Source organism: Bicyclus anynana, chromosome 9 (assembly GCF_947172395.1).
Source record: "Bicyclus anynana chromosome 9, ilBicAnyn1.1, whole genome shotgun sequence".
Classification (NCBI taxonomy): domain Eukaryota; kingdom Metazoa; phylum Arthropoda; class Insecta; order Lepidoptera; family Nymphalidae; genus Bicyclus; species Bicyclus anynana.
The window spans coordinates 1,649,565-1,662,089 of NC_069091.1; the positions used below are offsets into that span (position 1 = coordinate 1,649,565).

A 12,525-nucleotide genomic window follows, 5' to 3' on the forward strand; every position below is an offset into this window, starting at 1 on the left:
TTAAAACATTATTTGCAAGTTAATCATAAAATTATCTACCTACTTACTTATTGAGGTAATTTATGATTTACGGAATTTTTAAAGTCCAATTAAGTAATTACTTTTTACTAAATTAAAGATAAAGCCGTGACAAGCCTAGTGGATATGACCTCTCCCTAGAATTCCGAAGGGCGTAGGTTCGGTTTACGGCATGCACTTCCAACTTTATAGTTATTATGTGCATTTTAACAATGATATTTAAAATTATCAATAATTATCAATTGCATTTTAAGAAATTAAATATCACGTCTAAATATCTCTAACGGTGAAGGAAAAACATCGTGACGAAAGCTGCTTAAGTCGTGGTGATAATTAATTTCTTAAAATGCACTTATATAACTAAAAAGTTGGAGTTGCATGCCCCGGACCGAATTCGAGCCTACTACGGCCTCCGAATCGAAGGCAGAGGTGATATCCACTTAATCACGTCTCAGTGTGAAGTATGTATATCTATTAAACATACATTTCTCTATAATTAGATAATTTAATTAACTTATGGAAAAATATGAAATTGATAATTTGCAAACAATTTTAAAATAATGAAGTATCCGGACGACTGGCGGTAAATACCTGTAGCTGCAGATAATACAAGTAGGTATGTCAGTGTGACACACGACAGTTGACATTTATATTGACTGTCATTGTTGTCAATGTCATGTTTCATGTTGACAGTTGACACTGACAGTTGATGTTGGTGGTTGGTGGGTTTTGTTTTCAAGTTTAAATTTTTCCATATTTTTAACATATTTGTAATGCAAAATGTCGAAATTAAGAGTGTTAATAAATTTATCTTATTGCCGGTACTATAGCGTTCAGCAAGCAAAGAAAAAGTTACCTATAATATCGTGCAAACGTCCAGAACTGAATCACTACGAAGGCCAGTCGTATAGCAAATTCGATAACGTAAAACTCGCTTCCCAGGGCTGGTTGCACGCTAAATCTAAGAACGACTACTTCATCATCTATGGAAATGCTAATAAGAAGGGTGAAAAAGAAGTGTATCGAAAAACTTTCGAAGAAATTGGGCTACGAAGTGAACTCAGAGAGGTTATGTCTCAGCTAGGTTATTCTTTACCTACAGCTATACAAGCAAAGTCGTTTCTTCCTATAATACAAGGGCACAACACCGCGATGACTGCTGAGACTGGATGTGGAAAGACTTTGGCGTATTTGCTTCCGATATTACAACATATACTTGAGTGGAAACCTCATGTGCAAGAGGAATTCAACAGTCCTCTGGCAGTAGTTATTACACCAAGCAGAGAGCTAGGTGAGTCTGGGTTTTAATTAAAATACAAATACACAAGGATTATGTGAGAAAAATTACTTAAAGTTAGAAAAACTACTTAGCTTAGCTAAAAACTAAGATTAGTAGTTATAGGCATCATCTTCATATCCTACTAATATTAGAAATGTGAAAATTGCATGAATATTTGTGAGTTTTTCACACTAATACTACTTGATAGATTTGGTTGAATGAACGATTATACCCTGGATTAGCAATACGTCTGATATTTTATTACTTATGTGTGAAAGCAAAAATTTGTAAAATTTTATCTACAATCTCATTTAATATGGTGTTTCTCAGAGAAAAAACTGCTACTGAGATTTTCAGGATTTGCCACTTGTCTATTGGGCCCTCCCAACATACAGAGCCTAGGTAAGCTACTACACTGATTAACAGACAGGCTTGAACTTATTCTGGTAATATCTATAGTACTCACAGGATTTGTGGAAACTGAATTTCACAGAGGACATGTTTTTAAAGTAAAACTACAAATTAGTCACACAATTTGAAAGAACAGGCCATAAAATATTAATTATCAGTCTCAGGATGGATGTTTTCTCAATAAATCTTTATAATAATAAATAAATATTTTAATCATTTTTACAGAGCCATGATAGCCCACCGGGGCTTCCACCTCCAACTTTTCAGTTATGTGCATTTTAGGAAATTAAATATCACGTGTCTCAAACTATGAAGGAAAAACATCGTGAGGAAACTTGCATACCTGAGATTTTTCTTTGTATGCTACATGTGTGAAGTCTGCCAATCCGCATTGGGCCATCGTGTTAGACTAGGCATAACCCCTCTCATTCTGAGAGGAGATTTGATCTCAGCGGTGAACCAAATATGGGTTGATAATGATAATATAATGAATTAATCATTTTTACAGCACATCAAATTGGAGAAGTTGCTCAAAACATTGCACAGAATCTGAATATTAACGTCACAACACTAGTCGGTGGTAAAACCAAACAGAAGTTATTAAATCCTCCGATAGAATACTGTGATCTACTTGTAACCACACTGGGTGCATACAGTAAATTAGTAACAACTGGCATCTTCAAAATTCACAATGTCCATCATATAGTTCTGGATGAGGCAGACTCTTTGTTAGATGACAGTTTCATAGACAAGCTATCCATCTTAATGAGGAAATTCTCTGTAAGTAAATATCTATGAGTATTTGGTAATCCTATGAGAGACGGATATCTTAGCATTCAATGAATTCACCGTGCGGATGCCGGGTCCATGGTGTGGTAGAGAGAAGAACTCTGAGCAGAGTCCTGAACTTGTGACTACAGGATGTAGGGTTAAGGAATTCCTTGATGATCGATCAACACTCCCCGTTCTCTGCTCGTGTTGTTCTCCCTGCCTAGGCAAATTTGGTAAGAACCTTTGGAAGAAGAGCAGCTTTGGATACTCGTTCTAATATAGAACTAGCTGCACTTCTAGAGAGGCCAAGGTCTTTAAGCAAGTTATAGAGAGATTTTTCTACTAATATTATAAATGCAAAAGTTTGTATGGATGTTTGCTACTCTTTAAGACTGCTACTATTGAAGCAATTTAGCTGAAATTTGGAATGGAAATAGATTTCACTCTGGATTAACATATAGGCTAAACACTTTTTATCCCAAAAAAATTCATGGTTCCCGTGGGATATGTAAAAAACTAAATTCCACGCAGACGAAGTCGCGGGCGTCCGCTAGTAATTACATAATATAGTCATGTACATTTACCAAATTATATTTAATCTTTGAAGAATCAATAGCTACACACTTATTAGGGTAGACAAGTCCGAAAGGTCTAGCTCTTGACTACAATCTCACCTGATGGTAAGTGATGATACAATCTAAGATAGCAGCGGGCTAACTTGTTAGGAAGAGGATGAAAATCACACCCCTTTCGGTTCCTACATTACATAGTACCGGAATGCTAAATTGCTTGGCGGTACGTGTTTGTCCCACCAGCCAGACCTAGACCAAATAAAAAAACCTCAACCAGCCCAACTAAGGATGGAACCCAGGACCTCTGTCTTGTAAATCCACTGTGCATACCACTGCGCCACGGAGGCTGTCAAAAGTTTATATAAGTATTTAGCATAAGCCTTGCCTTGTTTAGTCACAGTGACCAATCTGTTGTAATTTTTTTTCAACATATTTTAGTTTTTCTTGTCAATTTACTTTTACTTCAACTATTTCAGATCACATTCAAAGCGGCCATCAAATCCCCTCCTGAAGGGTGTCAAGTTACACTGGCCAGTGCAACATTACCACATGAGCTACCAGAAACGGTGCACTCCTTCATGGACCCACAGTCACTGAAAACGGTCACTACCAGCAACATTCATAGAATTCTACCACATGTGCCACACAAGTATGTTTTTTATTTATTTATTTACTATCACAGATTAATCAATAATATACAGATGGAGCGTACGGAACACGACGGTGTCGTAGCCACTCCACATACAAAATTCATAAAGTAATACATTCTCAAGTCAGTACGACACAAACTGTCGCATTACGACACAGTAATTTTCAATATTATTCAAGAAAAATTGTGTCTTATGTTTTTAAAAAATATTTTAAAAACTTTTCATAAAAACTAAAGAAGAGTATTTTTTTATTAGTAATTATTATTATATAAATTTACGTAATTGTTGTTAGAGTTACATTTAAAAATACAAATTATGAAATAAGTTTGTATATGCGGTGGCCAAGGAGACGCGTGACGTTTGTTTTTTTTTTAATGGATTTCACCGATTTCAGTACATTGCTAGTAAAGACTACTCTGTGTTTACTATCTACATGCATTACTTAAGTGCTTTATCTATGTTCTGTGCTTAGACACACGAGTATGTCTGGAAGAGATTATTCATTAGCTAAGGCCGCTAATAGGCTAGTTGACTCTTTTTTTAAAATGGTCTTAAATAGTTCATTATTGTTCTACTAGATAAAAAAAAATCATATTTTTTGTGACATACATACATGAAATTTTAGTTTTTGAATATATTTTTGACAATACTCCTATCGGCCATATTTCAACTGGTTCATGACGTCAAGTTAACATATCCCTTACAAATGGAGCTGATGACAAAAATATTACTTAACAATTAGTTTGATGTTTACTACATAAAGTAACATTGTGACGTCACAAAATGGATGACAGCGTTATTTTGATTATGATTATGATTTTGAAATTAAGTTTTATAAGAAACCCTTAACTTTTATTAATTAATATCAATATATTTCGGACCCTTATTCCATGTACTACACAAAATGAATATTGTTTATATTAGATAATATGAGTTAAGTATTGTATTTTTCGTACACAGATTTCTCCGTTTAGGCAAAGCTCAGAAACCAGCCGAGCTGTTAAAGTTGGTGCAAGCCGACGTGAACCAACAGAAGCCTGTGATGATCTTCTCTAACAAGACGGCGACCTGCGACTTCGTCTCCATGTTCCTGGAGGAGAACAACGTGCAGTGCATCAATGTCAACGGACAGATGGCTGTGGCGCTGAAACTTGGCAAATTCGACATGTTCAGAAGTGGGAAGGTCAATGTGCTGTCTTGTACTGATATTGCGTCGCGTGGATTGGACACCATTAGGGTGAGTTTGTAGAATTTACTGACAACTAATACTAACGTTGCTACTATATTACAAACATGCACTTATAGTGAGTTTGTTTATTAAACTTTCATATCAAAATTACAAAACCAATTTTTAATTCTTTCACCAATGGAAAGCTGCAATACAACCAGTGACATAGGCTATCATTTGTCATTATGCGCTGATGGACGTCCACTGCTGGACATAGACCTCATGTTTAGACCTCCAAACATTACAGCCTCGAGCCGCTAGCTTGCAGCAGCTTCCAGCTTGATGTCCTCTGTCCATGTATTAAGGGGTCGACCAACACTACGCTTTCCGGTGTCGTCATTCCATCATCTTGGAAATGGAATGGAGACCCCGCACGTTATGGACGTTGGCGTCCATCTACTCTGATATGAGTCCTGCTCATCCCCACTTCAACTTCGCGACTCGCTGAACTATGTCAGTCAGTGACTTGGGTTCTTTTGTGGATATCCTCATTTCTGATTCAATCACAAAGAAAAACTCCAAGCATAGCTCGTTCGACTTTCACGCTGAGTGACTCTGAGCCTTCTTATGAGGCCCATAGTTAGTGACCAAGTCTCAGATAATCACTGAAAACTTATGCTATGACTTAGGTTATGCCATATCATAATACTTATAAACTCTGCAATTTGAAATAGTGTGTAAGACCATCATAATGCTTTAAAAAACTAACAAATGCTGAGTGCGCATCTACATTTTTGAAAACCACCATGTTTAAAACCTCCATACTGTGCCCACCTTAACCGGTACCCTTGAATGGCATTTAAGTGGAAATATCAAAATAAAAAGGTAGTCTCAAGTCTGTCAGACTAAATTATTTTTTCTTAAGATCCATTCAATTAACCCCAGAACAACTGTACTGTTATAGATAGATTGTTTATTCATTTCCTTTCAGACGCGACATATAATAAACTACGACTTTCCTCTATACACCGCGGAGTACCTACATCGCACCGGACGTACCGGCCGGCTGGGGTCATCGACCGACTGCCACGTCACCAACTTCGTGGCTTGGCCCAGAGAGGTGCTGCTCGTGCAGAAAATAGAGGCCGCTGTGAGGAAGAATGAGCCTTTGCCCAACGTAAACGCTAATATTAGAAGAATTATTGAGGACAGAATAGCCAAATCTTCTGCCGCTGCCTTACAATAGGTAAAAATGTACTTGTACTATACTATATTTGTATTATACTATACTATATTATACTTGTACTATACTATAATTTTCAAATTATCCGTAAAGTAAGAATGTCTGATGTTTCAATATAATTATTTGTTTATTTTTTACGGTGATATACAAATTCTTAACATAGAACTAGAATAAAGTTTTAGGTAATGTAAATAAAATCGTATGTTACTAAGCATTGTTTTATTTAGGTGCACTTTTCAAAGTGTAAATGGTTTGGAAATTCGACAATTACCTTCATTGTCGAATATATCTATATTGGTGAAAATTGCGCGAAAATCCGTTCAGTACCTATTTTTTTTTCTGATAGTGTAAGTGTCGTAGGCTCCTTAATGGGTCCTCAGCGGCGTCACCGAGGGATGGCACTTTCCTAGTTGATCACTAACAGATAGACGCGGTGGAGGACTGTGTTTTAGAATCTAAATAACCTATAAGCAGAGCAACACTTCACAGGACATGCAAGGTACTGAAATCAGTTTTGCGGGAAAGTGAAGGGAATCACATTTTTTTTTCACTCACACAAAAAAAATCACAATCAATCACAAAAAATAAAAAAAAATCACATGCATCTCTCGTTTTATTGATATGCGGCATTTTAGAGTGTATTAGTAGAAAATATTTTTTTTCAATATAGGTCTGTACACAAGTGAAGTGAAGGTTGAGAACATTTAGGTAGTTAATTCTATTTTTTCGGCGGACTCAGCTAAGTCCGCCTTCGCCTTGCTAAAGCATAACATGAATTGACTAGAACTGACTCCTAACGACGGATGATGGATTATTTGACCACTTTCGCCCCAATAGAGATTTTTTATTTGATAACAATTATTGATGTATTGCAATGCCTTATAGAACAAAAAAAGGGTAAAGAAAATCGGCCATTTTGAAAATTTTACAGCTAATATTTACAGATAAATGTTTCAAAAATAAAAATCATTACACACTTCAATATTTTATATGTCCACACAGTAAGTACATTCTAAAATAGTTATTTTCAAATCTAACACTATGTAATATATTGTAATTTTTCTCTTATAAAATTTGAACACACTTGCCTATCAAGTATATAAATATTAAATATCAAGGTTAAGTTCTTAAATTCTAAAGTAATTTTTGAAAAATAGTTCTTTAATATTTAGCTAGTAAATATAATATTGCTTTCAAGTGATCATTATTTTCTACTTATTTCCTATTATTAACATAGCTTAGGTAATGAGATACAGAACCAGTGATAAAATATAAATATAAACAAACAAAAAATGATCATAATGATAAATAGATAAAGATAGTCCTTGGGCTAGGTTTAAAATATTTATTTATGAACACAAGGATAAATATTTATTTAAAGGTCATCGATAAATATTTTGTTCTTGGGCCCCCAAGGACTATCAGTTACTACAAGTTACTACGGACTTTTATTTATCTAGACACCGCTTGTTCATTTAATAACCTAATTCAAACGATAAAAGTTTTGCTACTTTTGATGGCGTCATGAGTTAAAAGCATTTAGCGTGTCTGTTCTGTGGTCATGAAAGTTATTTAGACAGTGATATTCAAAAGTAAAACGAATTTTCGTCACGTGGCAGGGTAGAGTAATCAATATAAATAAAATGGAATCACAGCAATGACAATTTTTTGCTACATTTCGATAATGCCACTAGAGTTATGAAGTGATATCTATAAGTTAACAAAATATTTTCAATAAAACTCGTCAGACGGTTTTACAAAAAGTTGACGTTAACATTTTAGTAGGTAGGTGGGATTATATATTTTTGATAATGATAATATTTTTTACGCAATTTAAATGAGAGGCAAATATGCGCTTGCCATTCTAATCTTTTGGGCACGCTTCAATGGACGGCTTGCAGTGTCTAGCTAAATATTACTCCTTGGTGGTGCTAATTCTTTAGAGTAAGTAGCTACCTAAGCATTAGGTATTTTATTATACAGTTTTAATCTACATTTTGGTGTTATGTCTCACAGATTTCCACGATAGTCGTAGTTAGGTATTATTTATAATATTTTTTTAAACTAATTTTCTATAGAGTAATCTATAGTAGGTACCTATCGATATTCTTTTGTACATTGTAGTATATGTATTCATTATTCTATACATTTTCATTATATGTATGTATAGCTTTTGTTTTGAATATATATTATACTGATTGTTTGAAAATAAAATCAATTTTCTTTATAGTAAAGTGGATGTTTAAAGTTTACTTTACTTTGAAGAAAATTGAAGTTTATATTTAATCGTTCTTATGAATAAATAAATTATTATTATTTATTATTATAATCCATGTTTATAAGTATGGTAGGAAGGATAAATGCCACACAGGCGAATTGACGGGACGGCGAGGCAACGCTGGCGTGACGTGAATCGTTGCGATATACCTACTAGTCGATGTAGAACACGTTACGTAGAACGTCACGCTGCTACGTCACAGTTTAACCTTTTAATTGTGAATAGTCTAACTTTGACGCATGTTAGTGGAGATAGGTATACGTTTACCATCTAGCTATTGTTAGTAATTCTTGAGGCACGTGATTTCGTATTCACTAACTTCATGTTAACTGATTAAAATTGAAATTAACAATAACGTGGATATCATAGAGTAGGTAACTAGATACTACTAGAACTAGGTAGATGACATAGTCCAGTTGACATTAGGATATTTGTTAACAATGGGCTTTACGGAATACGAAATATGAGGTTGTAATTGATTTGATGTTAATTATAAGGTGGCTAACATACGTCAAAGTTTTGTGAATTGGCCGGCAGGTCTCTCTTTCCTCCTTGAAGGGAGGATATGGAAATTAAAGGGTGAACAATTTTTGGATTTACCGCCCAAAAATCGTTCGTACTCGACTAAAATACTAAAGTAGTCTAAACTAGGCCTTACACCCGCCGCTGATCCAGTGCTGTTTTGGCAGGCTTAGAATACTTAATGTTAAACTCTTTTACGAACACCACCTTATACTGTTGTGTTATTATTGGTATTATTCGGACTGATAATTTTTACTAAAAATTGGAAACGCTCAGTATTTCACAGATCGACAGTTATATTAATAAGTATATTGCAATTATAATTATAGCTCAACAACTTCCGTCGCGTCGCTTTGCCGTTCACCCCGTACGTGAGGGAAAGCCTTAAAACTATGTCATTATATTGCCCATGACGATGATTGGTTGGTTGGTTGTGAATTTTACTGCAACTCTCTGCTAACTTAAGATTGACATCGAACAGAAAATTAATAGATATATAACTCGCTGAAATCGGATTAATAGGATTTGTATCATAACGTCACAAATACACTCAATAGATACACTTAAACATGTAGGTACTCGTAAGTCAATGCACTCATTCAACTACATTGTTTTCGGGATACTATTTTCATAATTTAAGATTTACCTACGATTTTCTCGTAATGGAAAAGACCGTACTTCATTACTGGCTCTTTTTTCTCTTCTGCTATAAAATCATCTAAAAGACACAACTCAGAAATACTTTTTTACAATATTTGGCACTTTAACCTAAGATAGAGATAGACGTAATTAATTCCTTGTAGAAGGCCCAGGTCTGGCATCTTCCGTAGACCTCCATCTACTTTCTAATATTGCTTTCTCCTTATCTTCCTTATTACAAACGCTCTGATGACTGTAACGTCTTTGTTCATCGAATACTGTATCGGATATGTGAAAAACGCTATCAGCACTAGTTTTTCTCTTATTAAGAGCAGTCAAACTGGTTGTGGCCGGTGCTATCCTGTGGGGAAACCTCGGAGAACCTTTGAACCTCTCGCACGAACTCTGATGGGACATCGGTCGTCGATGCGTCGTTGGCAATACGAAATTGACTTTAGTTTCTGGTTCCGCGACGTATTTATGCGTACCGGAGGATATGCTTTTGTCGGACAAGTTATTCAAGTTTACGGGCTCATATTTAGAACACGACGGCTCATACTTCGAACACGTAGTCTCGTCGTCTGTCACTCTTATGATTGGTCCGCTTCTTGCGAAGGATTCTCTTCTCAATTTCAATTCAGGGTGTGGTACGTGTAGAGTGTTACATGATAGAACCATCGAATGTTTTCTGCTCGGCACAAGACCAGCAATCATCCCAACGTGCATTCTTAGAGCTGAAGCAATGCTTTGGCCCGTTGGATCTGCTATGGATATAGCTGAAGCTTTCCTACTTGATGTCTTGCTTCCGAAAAAGCTACGTAACCTTTTGAGGAAGCCTTGGTTTTCCTCGCGTTTGTTTAAGCATAAGTTGTATAAGTCAATGCTAGGTTGGGACTTTCGGTTTAGCTTCGGTTGGGAGCTAAAGCTGACAGAGTTCCTTCCTCTGCAAGCTTCTGCGGAAGGCCAGCTGGCTCGAGGTATGACTGGCGGTAGGACGGAAAGGAGGAGCATCGGTAGACCTCCACTTATACTAGGTGTTCGTTTGTCTTTGTCTGTTCTGTCTTCTTCTGCAACAGTGTTAAGCTCTGCCTGAAAGACAAATTTTGAGCTCTTATTTATCTATAAATTGTATTTTGGGTTGTGGTCAGTTACCAACTTAACTAATCAGTTTCATAAAACATAAAAAATATTTTAGGCAAAGGAAACAAAAATATTAGAAAGTTTCCAACCGTAGATCTACTATCTATATTTGCCTGGGTCAGTGTTAATTGTGTTTAAAGCTCAGACCAATTACGTTTTAGAGGACCTGCCTCGCTGGAGGTTACCCCTCAATCAAAAATATATGATGATGATCAAACGTGTTATACAAATTGCATCTATAGAATCGATGTTTCATTGTGTTAAAATTACACGTGTGTGTATTACGATTTAAAATTTATAGTTGTGACTTGTGTGTAGTGTAAGGACACAGGATATATTTATTGGTGTAAAATATTTTCGATGTGTGAGCTTACCTCGTTCGCCTCAAAAGACGACAGACATAAATACAAGATAATTGGTCTGAGGTTTAAAGGATTTGAGACAGTTTAAATTGAAGTGACTTACTCGTCTATGTAAAACAATTGACGCAGTCGATCCTGAACTAAGTTCCAATGGCTCTGCTAACAGTTTCTCCAGTCTCCCAATTTCCCTGTCCAAAGCTGCGACCTCCCTCTTGTAAACTTTGTTCTGTATTTCTATCCTAAAGTGCAGTTCTTGGGTTTCATCTGTCACAAACCTGCGGGTCTTGCACTCGAGTCTCAGCCCCATGCTCTGTATTACTGGATCGTCTTGTGCTAAAATTAATAAATTATCTATTTTAATTTATTTTATAAACCTATTATAAAGAGATTTGGATTTCTTGTTGTTAGATTCGAACAAGCTCCGAAACTATAGCAGGCTAATTAATAATCTTTGACATATTATACGAAATTGAGATTCTTTGTATAAATGTCATCCGGTGCTTACTGGTGGATATCATACAGTAGGTAAATTACATTTTGTCAATTGATTTGATGTTAAGTTGATAATAAAAACCAAAGTAGAGAATAGGCCAGCTAGACCGATTTTTAAAAATTCTTACACCAATGGCTTTCCATTGGTGTAAGGTTATCAAGGAGTAACACAGGCTATGTTTAATCCCCGTATTCGCATGGGAATTACGAAGATGAAAACGTGGGGTCAAATAGCAAAGAATACTCGAATGTCTTCTTTCATTTCGAGCAATCTTTCCTTTTCTCCTTTGTAATGAAACTATTTAAAGGGGATCGAATCCAAGGATTCTGAATTTAAATCCGCCTCCCATAAACGTGATGTTATTGTAGGTTAAATATATCGTAGATCTATTCGGAAGCAACGCTCGCTTGACATTGTTATCAATCTTCAAGTTTACAAAGTGTAACTTGAGTGTCAAAGAAGTTCAAGGTCTTACAGATTTCAAGGTTACATTGAAGTGCCTTTCGTATATGAAGATTTTTCATAAGCTTTTATTATACCGAAAATGCTGCCATAGGCTTAATTGGGATTTGATCAAAGATTTTATAAATCTTTGGATTTGATAGCATTTTCTTGTGTCTATGTCTTGGTAGGTATACTAATATTTTATAGTCGTAAAGGTTGTGGTATTGTAGGGGTAATTCCTGGATCTATTAACTGATTTCGATTTGAATTACTAGAAATACACGTTAATTGTGAATGTCATAGGTTACTTATATTCTCGTGGTTGGCAAGTCATAGATTGTCTCGTTGGTTCAGTGGCATAGCTGTTGAACCACGGATCGTGAGGTTCTGAGTTCGAGTCCTGGGTTTACTACTTGAAATCAATGAATTAATCTGTTTTTTCCGAAAATTGTCTACCAAAAGGCTTGAGAAGTTGGTGTTGTTATACTCCTGTGCTTCTTAGAGCACGATATCTTTGTTGTTAACATCTAATAAG

The 12,525-nt window shown here is 35.6% G+C and overlaps 2 protein-coding genes across 2 annotated transcripts in view; one reads left to right on the forward strand and one right to left on the reverse strand.

Moving 5' to 3' along the window:
- Nucleotides 1-710: 710 nt before the first annotated feature.
- LOC112043522 (probable ATP-dependent RNA helicase DDX28) lies at nt 711-6,204 on the forward strand. The gene is made up of 5 exons (XM_052883485.1): nt 711-1,309; nt 2,217-2,488; nt 3,528-3,700; nt 4,662-4,938; nt 5,861-6,204. The coding sequence occupies exons 1-5, from the start codon at nt 799-801 to the stop codon at nt 6,113-6,115; spliced, it is 1,488 nt and encodes a 495-aa protein (XP_052739445.1). The 5' UTR covers nt 711-798; the 3' UTR covers nt 6,116-6,204.
- Nucleotides 6,205-7,087: 883 nt separating this feature from the next.
- LOC112055596 (gamma-aminobutyric acid type B receptor subunit 2) overlaps nt 7,088-12,525 on the reverse strand; it is a 110,804-nt gene continuing 105,366 nt past the window's right edge. The window contains exons 16-17 of the mRNA XM_052883484.1: nt 11,157-11,386; nt 7,088-10,640 (exon numbers count right to left, since the gene is read on the reverse strand). Of these exons, the coding sequence (XP_052739444.1) occupies nt 9,702-10,640; nt 11,157-11,386 (1,169 nt within the window). The 3' untranslated portion in view covers nt 7,088-9,701. The remainder of the gene's footprint in view (nt 10,641-11,156; nt 11,387-12,525) is intronic.